Source organism: Phacochoerus africanus, chromosome 3, assembly GCF_016906955.1.
Source record: "Phacochoerus africanus isolate WHEZ1 chromosome 3, ROS_Pafr_v1, whole genome shotgun sequence".
NCBI lineage: Eukaryota > Metazoa > Chordata > Mammalia > Artiodactyla > Suidae > Phacochoerus > Phacochoerus africanus.
This window is the reverse complement of record NC_062546.1, coordinates 180,272,348-180,290,346: the sequence shown is the minus strand read 5'-3', so window position 1 is coordinate 180,290,346 and position 17,999 is coordinate 180,272,348. Positions and strand designations below refer to the sequence as shown.

Below are 17,999 nucleotides of genomic sequence, written 5' to 3'. Positions count from 1 at the left end.
TCTTTTGTCTGAAAGCTACTTCTTTGTCATCTCATAATGTTTACCTTTCTTTTTATTGTGCCCTTGGCATCAGGTATGTAGATGCAGTAGCAGGTGCCCTGTCTTGGAATTCTCATGGGTGGTAACAGTTCACCTGTACCCAGAGCATGTGTTAGAAGCAACAGTATCACACTACCTCTCCTGGAGCTGGGTGGCTGCTAGGCATAGGATCTGTGAAGCAGGTGTCTGTGATTCACAGTTCACAGGATTGCTTTTTTTTTGTAGCATGCAGGGGCAGCAGTGGCTCCTGTGATCCTTCCTGCTACCAGATAGCTTTCAGGACTGTTTCCTATAGCTTGCAACGTCAGTAGTTGCTCCTTCAGCCCCTCCCTTTGCTGGGAAGGCTCCAGGGACTGCTCTCTGTAGCTGTGGGGCAAGTGCTGCTGTTCTGCAATCACTCCCCTTGCTTGGTTGCTCTAGGGATCTCTTTCTATAGCCCCAAGGGCAGGGGACTGCTTCCCAAATGTTGCTAACATGGTCTCTCTGTAGCTTTAGGACATTGAGCTAGACTTTAATGGTGGACATCTGGCTTTGGGCTCTGTGATCTAGAACTTCTAATGTGGGTTTATTTTTAGGAATAAACAATAAACTCAGCACAGAAATGGAGACTCTATGATGAAATGACTTTCTCAAGTTCATTCAGCTTTTAAAAATAGAGGGGCCAGCATTTGATTCTATCTTAATTATATCTTCAAAGTTCATTTTATTTATTCAACAAATAGTGTCTGAAAGTCTACTGTGTCTTCTCTTCTAGGTGTTGAACAAAGAAATGGTTTCTAATGATGGAGTTTGCATTGTTATATGGAGATATATAATAAACAAGTAAACAAACCAGTGTATAATATAACATGAGATAGCATTTGAACAAAAATAGACAAGGCATAGAACACAGAGTGTGGTGAATGGGAATCTAGCATATATTTTAGATAAGACAGTCAGAGAAGGCTTTTCTGAAAGAGTGACCTTTGAGCAAAGATCTGATTATACAATCTATAGGCTATAGTAAGAAGTGTGGATTTTATAATAAGTGTAATTAGAAAGCTAAAGATTATTTTCATCAAGGGGTGATGTGAATGATTCATATTTTTAAAAAGATCGCTCTGGCCTCTGTGCAAAGTATTAACAGGGGCAAGTAGGGAAACTAGGAAGTCAGTTAGGAGGCTCCTGTCAAAGTCCAGGGGAAATGAATCCTTAGTGGCTTGGGTTAAATGACTATAGAAGAGAAAGCAGCAAATTTGGCCCCATTTCAGGACATATTTTGAACACAGAGCTGCCAAAACTGGCCATCTCCATGTAACTGTAATAGCATTGAATAATAATCACTGAAGATGTATGCTTCTTCTTACATCCTGAGTATTTTATATTTATCAATATTTTTAAACACTCAACAATGTGCATTATACTAAAGCATATTTATTATGGTAACATTTCTGAAAGAGAAAGTACTTATCAGTGTTAAGTCATATGAAAAGTTCAGAGAACTTTTATCAGGTTGCCAAATATTTAAAAAAAAAATTTTTTTTGGCTTTTCTAGGGCTGCTCCCACGGCATATAGAGTTCCCAGGCTAGGGGTCTAATTGGAGCTGTAGCCACCAGCATACACCAGAGCCACAGCAATACCGGATCCTTAACCCACTGAGCAAGGCCAGGGATCGAACCCGCAACCTTAGGGTTCCTAGTCGGATTCGTTAACCACTGCACCACAACGGGAACTCCAGGTTGCCAAATATTTTTTATGTAGATAGCCCCTGAATAATACACACAATATGTACAGCATTTATATATATTTATATTCTTGCTGCTTTTCTTTCCCTTTGCATTGTACAGCTGCATGGGCATTTAAGAAAGACCTTGGAGATTTTAATCAATATATACTTTTCCATGTTACTAGGTGTACAGTAGATGCCAAATAAATATTCATTTCTTATTGTCTCAGGCATTTGATTTGAAATTTGGACAAAGTTTTAATTTAATTTCATTTTTCCTTCCTGCTGTCATCTGTGTGTAAGCAAATAGAGTGCAGGTTTCCATAGCCGTAACAAGCCTGGAGGCAACAATTGATTTTTAGTATTAATATGAATATTGTTAATATTTATTCATCGTGCTTCTATTATATTTGCCCCATGAATAAATGAATAATTTTGTTAACCAACCTTTTTATATTGCTAGAAACTCCTAATTACAGTCTTAATTTTTTACTGAATGAGGATTATGTAGTTCACTCACTGTTGGACATAAATGTTAAGAGTAGAAAGCCCATTTTTGCGGCTATAAATGTATTTGTAATGGAATCAATACCAAATAGAATAATTGGTGATTTTATCAAGGCCTTACATATGGCTTTCCTCTGGGAGTTACAGCTGAAATGAAATCTCTAGGGAGAACATGGAAATTCAGGTTTTTTGAAGCTTTGTTATTCTAAGCTTATAGTTTAAGGACTTTATAATGTTGTTGGCAAAGGGGTCTGAATTTTGTTAAACTTGTTTTGGCTGGTGAAAAAGATTTTTCAATTCTGTTTGATAAACAGCTTTGTGAAATCAATGAAACTTGATGGTTTAAGCATTGTCTTGTATACATTGCCTGATTGTAAAACATTTGACAAATGGAAGTTGTGAGGCATTCAGTGAAGGCTCCATGAAGAGAAATACAGATGATTTTTATGCATCTATCCAAACTAGTTCTTTTAAAGTCAAGTCCATCTTTCAAGATAAAAGTTATGAGGAATGTATTACCGATTCTAGATAGCTTGAATCAAGTAAAAATACACAGAAAAACCTCCCTGAGACAAAAATATTTCCTAACTGGAACGGTGTATGGTAAATTAGAATGTTTCAAGAATAGAATATTCTGATTATTTAGGTTTTTTTTTGTTTATTTGAGGATTTGTTTATTATTGTTGAAAAATATTTTAAATATATTTATTCTAATTTTCTGTTTTTGTAAGGTATGTAGAAAATACAGATGATAATTGAACAATGGAAACTTTTCTGAATTGAATGTCATGTTCTGAATACAAATTATCACTTTTGATGACAGTTAAATTGATATTAGATGAAATTTATTTGCAAAGGCCTGTATTATATAGCTCAGCAGATACAAAATAATGATTCATATATTGCACTGTCTTCAAAGAACTTTTGTAAGTTTCTTAAAAACCGTATTATTGTAATAGTAATTAGTAATACTTTCATATTACATATTCTTTTCATATATGCAGAATGACAAACATGCAAAAAGAGTTAAGTATTACAATTGTGTTAATAGACTTTCTCCCAAAATTTGTTTAATAGAAAAGGTCAGAATACACTAAATATTTTAGAAACCTTTCATTTAGGTGTTTATATATTGATATTAAAATATAGTTTTTATTTCCATCTGAAAGAAACTTGCACAACATAAGCTATACATAAATTGCAATGTGGCACTATGTATATTTTAGAAATGGTGCAACAAGTTTATTAATCGATGCTTAATTATCCCCATCAGTAGTTGCATTAAATATAAGCATGTCCTCCTTGGAATTTAAAATAATTGAAATCTATATTTCATAAACCCATATTATAGCACCTTTTCTCAATAGACACTTTACAAGTTATAAGGTTGCTGTGAGCAATGTAATAAAGATCATGGATTAAGGGTGTTTTTTTAGAGAGTATAGAGTATATTGAAAAAAAACAGGCCTTTGATCTTCATGGATAAGGATCATATATAGGAATCAGTTGTTCTTGTTCTCCCTCTTGTGCTGAATATTACTGTACTTAACAATATAAGGTTATTTTTTCATTGTGTTTGCTTGATTTTGGTAATAAGGGGAACTTCTCCAGAATGAGTAAAATGTTCAAATAATCATGAATGGTTTTGTAGCTTTTTTAAGATTGGAATAAATTCAGTTAAAAAACCAAACAGAATAGTTAAAATTACTTAAGGTCAAAGTATATAACTTAATTAGAATTTAATTCTTCCTATGTCTAATATTTTAGAAGCTAAGACCAACATTCACTATTATCTTGATAATGGTAATAAATATCATTGATAAATATGTGAGTAAGTTTGTTTGAAAATCCTAGTTCCTTTTAGCTCATTTCTCAGCCAGTTTCTAGGGTTTGTCCCTAATTCTTCTGCTCCGGAATGGTGGTTCAAATTTTAGCAATCAGATTGGAAGAAGGTGTGAGGAAAAAAGGAGGCAAAGTCACCCATGTTTTAAATAAAGTTTTGGGAAAGTGTCATACAACATGTCAGAACTTAGTTCCTTGCAAAATTTACCTTCCAAGAGGGGCAGAGAAATGTGATCTCTGTTTGGGGTGACCACATGCCCAGCTAAAATTCTATGATCTGTTACTGTGCAGGAGGAAGAGAAGAATATTGAGGATTCTAGGTTTCTTTGCATCCATCTTTATCACCACAAAAACTGCATCCTTGAAGGCAACAAATGAGTTCCAGTATGGTGTCTGAGGAACTTCAGGGTGATAAGCTGATAGAACCCTAAGTGTGGAAGTTATTTTTAACATTTTAACACATCAGGGATCATGTCTTAGATGTGAGACACCAATGTATATACAACATAATTACTAAGCTTCATTTCTAGTGTCTTCAGAGTTTGCACTTTATATCTTGTCTTAAATTTGATGTATATTATATAACTTAAAGAAATTTGGTCCACAATACTTTTTTTTTAACTTTACACACTGTTATTGCAAGATTCATAATAGAGTTTTTCAGTCTATTGAAGATTAGATTTTGAGCATTAAATGGTAGGGTTGGTGCATTGAATTGTTCAGGCAGCTGCAAACCATGAGAAGTAATAACTAAAATTCAGACTTCTGAAAGACAGGAAAGATATATATACACATAACCTAAAAAATGCACATGCATGTATTCTCTTGAACTCGTATATGTACAGACGCAAGAACCATTCTCCCAAAGATGGCAAATTGAAATCATTTATTAACAGTCCATTATACCTCAGAATACTGGTGAATATACAATGACCTGGTTGATACCAATATGTTTCATTATGTATTCTGTTTGTAGTATATGTATATCCAAACTAAGTTGTTTAATGTTTGCATTTTAAAAGTTGTGTTTTTGAGGGCTTAAAGGCACATGTTTTAATTTTGTAGAAAATTTACTGAACACGAAAAATTTACTTTGGAGTTCCTTGCGGCTCAGCGGGTTAAGGATCTGGCATTGTCACTATAGCTCTGGCTCTGGCTCTGGCTACAGCTACATCATGGGTTCTCTCCTGGCCTAGGGAATTCCAAATGCTGTGAGAGTTGGGAGGGCGGGGGCAGGGAAGGCTTACTTAGTAATACAAAAATATCACTTTTAAAACAAAACTGTTACTTGTTTACTTTGATCATTTTTTGGTTTTGACTTATGTATACATATGTAGAAAATGAATAAACACTAAGTCCAAAAGAAAATCTATTTGAGTGAAGTTAAATGTATTTACTTGCTTTATATCCCACAGCAAATGTGATTATTTTATCTCCTTGCCATATTTTCTATGGACCTATGCCTTCTTACTCTCTGTGCTTAGTACAGGCAATCTATAAGTGTAAATGTATGATGTCAGTTATGTGCAGAATCTAAAAATGCTGAACTCACAGACACAGAGGGAAGAATGGTGGTTACCAGGACCGAGGAAGTGGGGAGATGTTGGTCAAAGAATACAAACTTTTAGCTGTAAGAAAAACAACTTCTGGGGATCTAATGTACAACATGGTGATTATAGTTAACAATACTGTATTATATACTTGAAAGCTGCTATAAAAGTAAATCTTAAATTTCCTCAAGCCAAAAAACAATGGTAATTATGTGACATGATGATGGTGTTAAATAATGCTATGATGATAATCATTTTGCAGTGCATAGTATACAAAAATCATATGTGTACACCTTACCTTACATAATATTCTATGTAACTATAATTCAGTAAAACCAGAAACAAAAATATTTATCAGTGTGTCATTATGGGTCTTTTTTTTAGGGCCGTACCTGCGGCATATGGAGATTCCCAGGCTAGGGGTCCAATCAGAGCTGTAGCCACTGGCCTATGCCACAGCCACAGCAGTGCTGGATCTGAACCATATCTGTGACCTACGCAATAGCTCACTGCAATACCAGATCCTTAACCCACTGAACAATGCCAGGGATGGAACCTGCATCCTCATGGGTGCTGGCTGGGTTCATTACCTGCTGACCACTACAGAAACTCCCATTATCGGTCTTAATAACATTCGAAATGTTTTAGTTCAGGGAATTGGAATTGATTGGCATGGAAGAGAGTTGAGGAAATACTGCCCTTGTGCATGTCATATAAAGTTTATATAACTTCCCACGTTTCTCCTTGTCTTGGCAGTGTGCGCAGGAACAGAGAATAAGCTGAGCTCTCTCTCTGACCTGGAGCAGCAGTACCGAGCCTTGCGAAAATACTATGAGAACTGTGAGGTAGTCATGGGCAACCTGGAGATAACCAGCATTGAGCACAACCGGGACCTCTCCTTTCTTCGGGTAAAGCTGTCTCTTTCTTTTTCTTCTCTACTTCGTGAATGGACAGTGGTGTCACAATGCATAAAGACCAGCTTCTTGTACTTGCTGACTGTGTTCTTCTGCCCTGCCTGGCAGGGATCATGACTGTAGGCTGTAGGTGGGAGACAAGAGAAGTCAGGGCACACCCAGGAAAAGGACAAGATTAACAATGTCATCATGATTGACACCCCAAGTTGAGAACAGTTACTGTTGCCCTAAGATTGATAAAAGAATCTGTCAGGGTATGTATAGTACATGGCTTCTTGCAAGTCTGTCTTTTTCTGAATTGTAGGTGAGAGGAAAACTTGAGGCTGTGGAGTAGGAGAGTCAGACTCTCCTGAGGACCAATCAGATAAGAATTGGAAACTTGAGCTACTAGTCTCCTTTTCTGCCCATTTCTGTTACTTTGGAATTTTTAACCTATTTCATATTACCATAATGAGAATAATACTGTTAATTTTAAAAGAAAAATGACATCTGTTTTTGAAAACCAACAAATTATTGAGTAGACTCATAGGAAATCACAAGTGATTATCAAAGTCAACATATGCATGTGTATAAATGCAAATGTGTGTATAGGAGACACCCAGAGACCATGAGTCCTTTTACAAACTTGATTGGGCTCTCATTTAAAATTACTCTGTTCAAGTTGTTATTAGTACATAATGCCTACAGCTTCTTAAGTTTTGCTTTAACCAGATTAAGCATAGGAAAATCTGAACTTCAGATGGAATTTGACAAAGTGAGATGGGGATGCAGTATTTTGTACCACTAATAACTTATTCTTCATACAGAAAATTAATAGGATATATTTTAAATAATAGCCTCCCTAGAATATATTTGATCTTGTTTTCAAGAATGTTTAGACACTTCTTAGAAGGGCTGTCTTACATAAATAAAGATGTAAATAATGTATTGAATACTGATACATTAAACTGTTAGTAGTAGTGAATTATTTGGGGAACTATAGTAATTTTAGGAATTCTATACTGAGATAAGTAGTAAAAATACAGTGATTTTTTAAGTACTTTTTTTTTTGTCTTGTCTTTTCTAGGGACACTTCCCACGGCATATGGAGGTTCCCAGGCTAGGGGTCTAATTGGAGCTGTTGCTGCTGGCCTATGCCAGAGCCGCAGCATGCCAGATCCGAGCCGCACCTGTGAGCTAGACCACAGCTCATGGCAATGCCGGATTCTTAACCCACTGAATGAGGCCAGTGATCGAACCCGCAACCTCATGGCTCCTAGTCAGATTCGTTTCTGCTGTGCCACAACGGGAACTCCGATTTTTAAGTACTTTGAATATAATAAAAATGTCTAGAAATGATAATTTCAAAATATACCACCTCAAAACCTAAATGACACTATGAGGTTTATGATATCTGCTTTTAAAATGAGTATCATAGTAGTATCGATATAGGGAATTAAGGTGTTTTCATATTTTATTGCTTGGTTGTTTATTGCTTGGTTGACAGAATTCTAATTCTATGAGTTATGTCATTTGTCATCGTTAACTATGATGTTTAATTATGACAACATTTTTCATTGAGTAGATAGTAAAATTTATTTAAATCTGAGAATGAGAAGATCTAAAAAGAACATAGCACTTTTTTATTTTCAATTTTTGGACTATTTTTTCAAGGAACACATACAAGCTATACTAAAATAACTTCTTAAAATGAGTGCATCTGAGTATTATTAAAATTTGCTTGCAAAATTCTAACCTGTTTTGATTGATTGTTTTCAGATAGACTTTATTCTTCAACATAAAAGTAAAAACTTGGTGGTATATGAGCTGATGTGTAGATTTAGTTAGAAATGCCAAGAAACAAAATGATTCTGTAGAAAAGGAAAACTAGGAGGTGAATTCTGAAATGAGAAATAGGTTAAATAGTCTATTAGAACAGAATAATATACGATAAAATTTAAAAGGCAGTCTTTTTAAGGTCTTTATTTTTCTTCATATGTTTGCTTTGCTCTACGTGGAGCTAGATTTCACTGGTTTAACAAAAAAATAACACTAGTACTGTGACAGTCTTCAAAATAAATAAGATGGTCTTAGTTATTATATTTTTATAATTTTATTCTTAAGCTCTTAAAAGTAATAGGAAAGAAAGTCTTAGATTAGATTATTAGGAATATTAGATTAGATTAAAAGGAACATTAGAAATTTGTTTGGAATTATAAAGTAGCATGTAGATCTTTGAGCCGCAGGGTCTATACTGTTGGATATTCTACACTTTAGTGACTATTTTGAAGTAAACAGTAAGTTAATAAAATGAACAGATTTGGGAAAGAAAAAAGAAAGAGGACCAAAGTTTCTATTTGGAGGAAGAAATAAGTTGTTTATTTAAAAAATATTTCTTTGTCCCTAAGAAACATCTCTAAAAATTGATATAAAGTTTGTACTAACCCATACACATATCTCAATTTTAATAATTTATTTAGATATAACTATAATAGGTTTTGTTTTTGGCTTACTGATGACATCTTTTTGTTTCACTTATCTTTTGTTACTTTGGAAAATACTCATTTCTAATTGTGACATATATTCATTCACGCAACAAATAGTCTTAGCTAAGAATACAATAGCAAGTAATCTATTGTGCTTTAGCAATCTTGTAATCTTGTAGAGGGTTATAAATGTGTAATGAATACTTACTATATATATGAATGTGGGTATATATGTATGTATATTATATATATATATGAAAATATAAAATTTTATAATTGCTAAAACATAAGCCAGAATCAGAATGACCGTATGGCCTTATGTTAATGGTAAGCATGGGTGCTGGGCAAAAAAAAGGATGGTTAATTCTGAAGAATTCAGGAAAAAAGATTTCATCAAAGATTTGCTTGGGTTGAATCATAAGAAAATGAATAGGGGCTCACAAGGTAGATAAGTGGAAGGGCATCCCAGTGGGAGTAATAAGTCAAGGCTTAGAAAGAAGGTCCTAAATCAGAGTTAATAAATGTATACCTAGTGTTATTGCTTTAGATTCTAGACACTTCATACAAATAGGTCAAACGTTGTTCTCGCCCTCATGGAACCCAGAGTGTAGTGTGTATGAAGATTAATTTGGGGGTGGAATAAAGTATTAAGTTGGAGAGGTAGAGAGCCTTATACTGTAGATAGATATCTAGGAGACATCAGCACTCAAGTGACAAGTTAGCATCTAGGGATTAGATACAAAAGTCAAGGGACATTGAAAAGAGTTGGCCCAAGAAATGGTCTTAGGACAGAACTCTCTGGGTGCCCCATTCTCTGTTTTTTTGGTGAGTTCAGTGTCATAGCATAGTTATTTTTTATTATTGACCCCTAAAAGCTATCACAGCTGAGATCTTTATATTAGTGCATTGGCTGAGCCATTATTTCTAACTATACCTTAGAATATGCTACAAGTTCTCCATTTAATATAAAATGTTATTCCTCCTGATAACTGAATTATGGTTCATATGTATTTGTAGAAGCTTCCCTCCAAAGTACCTGATCTGTTCAATATTGGCACTTTGTAATAAGTAGAGTTCATATAAAGGATATGTAGTTATTTTACATTATGCTATTATTTCTGATAAGTTTTGAATTGTATGAGTGAATAATGAACTTTAAATAACTCATCCTGGAGTTCCCGTTGTGGCACAGTGGTTAACAAATCCGACTAGGAACCATGAGGTTGCGGGTTTGATCCCTGGCCTTGCTCATTGGGTTAAGGATTCGACGTTGCCATGAACTGTGGTGTAGGTTGCAGACGGGGCTCAGATATGGCGTTGCTGTGGCTCTGGCCTAGGCCGGCAGCTATAGCTCTGATTAGACCCCTAGCCTGGGAACCTCCATATGCCATGGGAAGCAGCCCTAGAAAAGGCAAAAAGACAAAAAACAAAAACAAAAACTTCATCCTATGGATTGTATGGGCCTCATATATATGTAATTGTAATTCATTGAGTCACTTCTTATAGAGGTGTGCAATTTCCCTTCCTCTAAGAATAACTCATGTCTATAATTTATTCAGAGAGACATCATAGATAGGGATCTTACATTTCCTTTTGAAATTTATTTCTGTCTATAAGAGCTTAAGAAATTATTTTTGTTTTAAAAATATATTTTCATCTCTAATTAGCAAGACTGTACTACTGTAATTGTTTGTTTTGTATGAAATCACTCTAATTTCTATGATCCATGAGTACATGTTAACTAAATACTTTGTTTACCTCATTCACTATCTGAATGGTCAGTGTCTAGAACAGTGTCTTAAATATAGTAGGTTTTTATTAAGGATTTGTTGAATGGACAAATAAGTGTCTTTCCTAATACTTAATAACACTCTTAAATCACTGTTTCACTTATGGTATGTTCTCTAGGTGAATATGAGGGACCCACTTCATGTTATTTCAGTGTGACACCTCCACTGGTCAGATATGTGACTATAAGACACAGGCTTAGGATTTGGAATTATAACTAAGACCATTCCATTTCTGTAACAGTTATCTTCTTGACCACTTGGTTACTAGCTATTTTATTTTTCTTGTGACTTAAAGGTCAGAGAGAGTTATACAGACAGCTGAATGGATGCAGTACATTGCAACAGACATAGAGACTAGAGAAAGAGACCATTCACCCCAAATTGATAATGAGGGAGCCCCTCATTTCCAGGTTCCACTCAGCTTCTGAGGAATGGTTGCATTCCAGCCTCTGGGTCCATAAGGTATTCTTAGAACTTGATAGTAACTTTGAAGTGATTTCCCCCTTTTTTTTTTCCCTTAAACTATGTAGGGTTATTTTCTTTTATTATTGGTAAAATACCCATCTAGTCTATTTCCCAAGATCTTAAGAAAAAAGCAAAAGTGACCTTTGAAATTGAATTAAAGATGTGCTTACATATAACCAAAAAAAAGCAAAACTAAAATGTTTTATAGATACTTACTTAATCTTTGTTAGATATATTTTATTGAAATACTTTGAAATGCATTCTTTCAAGATGCTTTTAGTATGTCAACCTTGATGCTTATCTCTACATACCTTTTAACCCAACTTTGTTATAAACTCAAGTTTTTATATTTCTTTTCGGGAAAAAAAAAATCTAGTTGGCAATATTTAACATTAGACCCCTGAGACACTGCATAGTTGGCTAGAAAAAGGCCCTAAAATGTATTTACTATGTGCTTTATCACCGTCACAAGGTTAAGACCTATAATAGAAAACAGCAAAGCATAAAAATCACAGATTTTGTGCTATTGTCTTACACTTTGTGAACTCTCTAAAACAAGATAAAATACAGCAAGTAATGTGAGTGAACTATTAGACCTTTCACCGTCATTAAAATTCTTGAGTTTTCTCTCCATTGTCATTCCATTGGTCTTCCTTACTACTGCTGGCACTCAGTAACTCAGAGCTTCTAACAAGGTACCTGACCTGCTAGCTTTTATACTTTAAATTTATCTGTTTTATCTATTCACTCTAAACACATAAGTTTTAAATGTCAACTAAGTATAAAGTAGTGTGATGTATAATGTAGTACAGATACAGAATTCCTATCTTCAACCATTGCTTTAAGAAGTAATCACTATTAATTTGTAGCTTGAATTTAGTTGCAAATAGTTTTGGAAAATGTGTATGTTAGGAAGGAAGACAGAGATATATTCACTTAGCAGTGATCCACTGACCTGGAATATTAACAATTTCAGTAATTCATTGGACCTCTGTATGCTGCATTCTAGAAGCCTTAAATCTTAATGATTATACGTCTTTTTATTACTGTAAAGTAAATTGATACATTAAAATATCTTTTCAAAGAACAGCATTAGTATTCTGTTATTGATAGCAAAGGGCAATGACTTTAAAAAAGTATAGTCTAAAAGTATAGTCTTTTAAAGCAAAAAAGATTTTTAAAGGTATTTACTCTCAGAAAATGAGTAATAATATTCCACAATGGGAATGCAACAAATTTTGACAAAAAATATGCTTTTATTGTATATTTGACAGAACTATAGGAACTTTTTTGAATATATAAGAAATAGTGCTGGGGTTTCTCTTACGGTGCAGTGGGTTAAGGATCTCGTGTTGTCACTAAAGTGGTTTAGGTTGCTGCTGTGGCTTGGGTTTGATCCCTGGTGGAGGAACTTCCACATATGTGGGCTCAGCCAGGGAAAAAAAAAAAAAGAAAGAAAGAAATAGTGCCATATAAAACCATGCATTCTTTGTAGAAATCATGTAGTTAATTTTTCTTTACCAAAGAAAATGTCCCATTCTTAAATTGTCTTTTTGTTGATAATTAATATTTTATAATGCCATGGAACTATCATCCTCTTTTATTAGATAGATAGATAGATAGATAGATAGATAGATAGATAGATAGATTTTTCATATATGAGAAGGTTGCTTTTTCAACCACCCTCCACAGGACACGGAATTTGCATCATTTACTAAGTGCTGGTAATGGGCCTGCATTATTTCATTCCCATACTTACGCGTAGTTACTCTTCTGACTAAGAATAAATATTTGCAGAAAGACAGATAAAGCTGTAACTAGGAGACTTCAGGATTCTGACTCTCTCACTAACCTTGGCTTAATTAGTGTGATTTTGTTACGATAAATCAGGAATGATGCTTGCCAATAATGAGTTTCAAGTTGCAACAAGTAACCCTGCTTTCATGTATTTCTTAGCTGTTTCCAGTAAGGATGAACCAGTCATGTTCAATATAAAGTTCTGAAATATTTGCATTTCAGCCTACTTCCAGCTTCAGGGCCTACCTTTTATTCTCCTATGGCAGTTCAAAGAGGATGACTAAAATTAAATCCAGCAGTGTGTACAGGGGGATTATATTTGTGTTGTGTTATTTCCATATTCTACTCTCTCACACTGAACTCTGTACTTGGGATAAACCGGTTGCTATGTAGTATGATTTAGCAAAACTCTACATTGAAAAATTCATTATTAAAATCATTTATAAAATACTTTCCTTAGTATAGTGTCATTAGAAAATGATTTATTGAATATTTTGCTTAAACAGTGGCTACCACTGCCTATGTTTGTTTTTAGATCATTAGATACCAGATAGAATGACTTGTGTGAGAGAGATTGTGTTGGAGAGATTGATGGGAATTAGAATAAGAAAAGTAGTGATATTCCAGAATGACTAAAAAATTGGAGAGGAAACATCATTTAAATTAAACATCTATGGCATAATAGGTGTGTCTGTGTATATTATTCGCACATTTACCAAAAAGATAATTTAAGCCCACATTTTCTAAATCAGCATATCTATTTCAGCTGCACACATATTTTATTTTACTTTTGTTGTCATTTTTTTCTTTTTGTCTTTTTGCCTTTTCTAGGGCCACACCTGTGGCATATGGAGGTTCCCAAGCTAAGGGTCTAATCAGAGCTATAGGTGCCAGCCTACACCACAGCCACAGCAATGCCAGATCCAAGCCACATCTGGGACCTACACCACAGCTCACAACAACACCGGATCCTTAAACCACTGAGCGAGGCCAGGGATCAAACCTGCAACCTCATGGTTCCTAGTCAGATTGGTTAACCACTGAACCATGACAGGAACTCCTGCACACATATTTTAATTGGATTGTGTAGCAATGGAGAACAAGTCTGAATTTAAGTTTTCCTGAATAACTGTGTAAGATAAATAAGTGTATATCTGTGACTCCATTAAATAGTGGTCAAATATACAAGATTCCTATATCAAGTATTTTTAGTCTTTTAACTTTTACTTATTGAAAAAAATAGTGGAATTTCTTTTTCCATATCACTACATGGGACAGAAGGCAAGGAAAAAGTATGAAACTCAACATCCAAGATACTTAAAACTAACCATCATGGGGTTCAAAGAAATTGCACCTTCAAGAAATACATCAGTTGGCTAAACATGTATTAGGATAAGATAAGGTGTTCCAGCTTTTTATTTAATTTCTCTTTCTGTTTGAATTTTGTGTAAAACTACAGTTGTGGTAAAGTATAACATATTTGCTGTATTTAGATGATGAAATCTTAGCTGGGTGAGATGGAGAATACTAAAAATGAGGTAGAGAGAGTAACATTTTAACATGTTTGTTGGGCCAAAGCAGATATTCTGGGTTAAATGGAATTTTCAAAGCTTTGATAGTTTCTGAAAGCTATTTCTAAGACTGTTAAACATAATACATATGCAATTTTGTACATATATATTTACAGCTGGCTTTTAAATTGAAACTTGATTTTATACTAAATCTAATCATAGAACTTGTATTGCAATTGAAAAGCTATGCAATTTACACTTGGCCTGGAAAAATATTTTTTTCTTCAGAGGTTAAATACTATTTAATCTGAAAATATACATTGATTCAAAATCCTCATGCTTTTCAGTGGTTCCAGATGTAAAATCAAGAGAGAAAATGTCTGTATTCTTGCTTTGCAGTTGTATAAGCAGATATTTGAAACTTTCTTCCTAATCATGTAACCAAAATTTTAAATAAAATATATACTTGACAGTTTTCTGTGTAATATATCTTAAAAATATTAAACACAAAATAAATTCCATAATACCTATAAAATAAATATTAGAAGGAGTATTAGAGAAGTAGAAATAAGGTATATTTATACAGTATAACTTATAATTCTAGTAAATATATAAACATTTGCATATATATTATAAATATAATTTAGTGACCACTTATATATATGCATAAATATTAATTACCAACTACTTTCTAAGATTGAGTCAAATTGGTTTAAAATACTAGCCCAGTGTAATGTTTCCAAGAGAATACTCTTAAAAATAAAACTGATTAACAGTTGTCCTTTTTTTTTTTTTAGTAACTAGATTGTAATACATTTTCCAGGGAAAAAAGTGCCCTTATTGAAAATGTACTTAAATTAGAAATGAATTTGTTAAGAATCTGAGCAGATGAATAGTGTTTCTTTATACTTCTGGGGGTTGTGGTATTTAAATTTGGCTTAGGTGGTGGCTATAATGAATTTACAGGCTCGTCTTAACCTTAATTAGAAAAAAATGAAAGTAACAATCCCATCTCACTCTATGATTCTTAGATACTCTGCTCTGGAGAAGCAGGGTATATATTTTGAGTTTATAAAGGTTATTTCTTCACTTTTTAAATTTATATGTAGCCAAGACCTTGGTTCAAATAAAGAGAACAAATGATATCTATTTGAATTTTTAAAGCTAACTAGGAACATTTTGGCAATGGGCTGCCTTTTAATTCTAAAATCCAAACAATGGAATATAAACAAATAAAACCTTTTTTAAAATTCATAATTATGTACATTTTCATTAACTTTAGTTTTTTCTGATTCTTAAAATGAAAGACTTTATTTCATTTCAAAGAAGGACAGGCTTAAACTTAAAAGTTTCGTATGAGACCAAGTCAGTTTTAAAGGTCTCTCTTCACTAATCTAGAGTATAATTTAAAGTTCAAAAGCGTAAAAATAAAATGCAAAAACATTCCATTTAGAAACACTATAATTATTTCCTCTGCACCCTAATTTGAACCCATCTAACTATAAAATAATACATTAAAACATGCAATTGAAAGTGATAAAAAAAATGGAAGTATTTGTTTTCGTAAATACATGCCTCTTAGAAATCACTACTCTTAATTTAAATCTCTACATGGAAATCAAAATATGTAATTGAACATTGAAGTAAATCCTATTAAACAACTTGATGCCACATTTGTTTCCAAAAATAAAAGTGAATACTGAGGGTCTAGCACCTGCGTTCCCTTAGTAAGAGGTGGCTCCGTCTAACCCTTGGGTTTCTTCCTTCTTTCTTTGAGTCCTCAGGCAGCAACTATTGAGCTGTGCTCTGAAGATTTGACAATACATTTTTATGAAGATTTTTTACAGGTTCAGCTTTTGGGTGGTAGTGATTTTGTATTTTCAGAAAGGTGCAATTGCAAGTCAAACACTTGGTTGTTTTTAGGAGGAAATCAATAGATACAAATGCACAAAAGCTGTACCTAGAGTTTTTTTTTTTTTTGAACAATCTAAAACAGGGTTTCATGTGGAAGCATTGGGAAGTGTTCATGAAAGAAATTAATGAGGCAATGGGAAGAGCTCATGAAAGAAAAGTAGTGGAAAATACAAGCAAATATGTACTATATGCTGGATTACTTTCTTTCTTAAAACTTTCTATGCTCTTAGGACAATGGTCAAAATTCTTATGTTCCTATATTTTCTGGTCCTTCTTATAAATCTTATCTTCTGCCATCACTGATGATATTAAAACTTGTCATCTTTCATAGTCAACTTCCTGTATGTATTCAGATCTAACTCTACTGCCCTTTCTTTCATGCTCAGAATTTCTCTCCACCAATACTCATAGGCATGTGTCCTTATTCACATCCAGGCTCAATTCTGTTCAAATTTTAGATCTCCTTTTAAGAATCATTTCCTCAGGGATGCTTTACTAACTCCATGTCCTACTGAATTTCTCCCATTATTACATTTCATAGCACCCTGTATTTCTTCATAGCACTTCCATTATAGCAATTATTTAAGTATTTGTTTACTTTTTATCTACTCTCCTATTAAATAAATACCTTGAAGGCAAGGGCCATGTCTAGTTCACTGCAGAATTCTTGACATTACACAGGGACTGTTGTAGAGCCGCTGCTCAGAAAATATTCATAGAAGAATAAATAATTTGAATAACAATAAGAGTGAATTATTTTATTCTTGATAACATTTGTAGTCAGGAAAATAAATCATTGAATGGGACTTTTTTTTTTTTATGTTACTTAACTTTTCTAATTGAAGTCCCTCTCCTAGTGTCTTGTAAAATCCATGTCTTTCACCCAGGAAATGATTTGGTTAATAATAAATAGTATGCTACCTATTTTGGAAACATGAGAAACTTAAGTTACAACCTACACTCATACACAGAAAACTAATAGATGGTTTGCTGCCTTTGCTGTGCAAAGAGCAAAAGCATAACCTTCACAACTTAAAGTATCTTCTTGCTTGCCTTGAATACCTGAGACTCCCTTCATTAACATGATTCTACTCTTTATAAACTAAGGTCAATATGCTTTTTTTTTTCCTTTTTTTTCCCCCTCTCTGGAATGTCCTTGTGCCTTTCTCCTTTGGAAAATCACCATCTTCTAAGAACTTCTTCTAAATGTAAAGTTATCTCTATTCCCACAACCTTAACATGTTCCCTAAATTCAATCTATATTCCCTTCTTGCCCCCTCCACTTACCAAGACAAGGAGAATTAATCTTTTCCGTTGTTTCCTCCATAATGCTTAGTGCATATTTCTTCTATACCATATGTACTTGTTGATGGGCTGTGAGATGTACTTTGCATTTTCATCAATTTATGTAGATATTGTATAGCATAAATGTTCAGATGATTTTTGTCACTGAGCAGATAAGTTGAGTTAAATGGTTTTCTCACAGTGAATTTTCTTAT

General features: G+C 33.7%; 1 protein-coding gene across 1 annotated transcript in view; it reads left to right on the top strand.

The window, feature by feature from the left end:
- Positions 1-17,999, top strand: part of ERBB4 (erb-b2 receptor tyrosine kinase 4) — a 1,133,324-nt gene that overhangs the window by 392,072 nt on the left and 723,253 nt on the right. Inside the window, exon 2 of the mRNA XM_047773400.1 lies at positions 6,401-6,552. Coding sequence (XP_047629356.1) covers positions 6,401-6,552 — 152 coding nt within the window. The remainder of the gene's footprint in view (positions 1-6,400; positions 6,553-17,999) is intronic.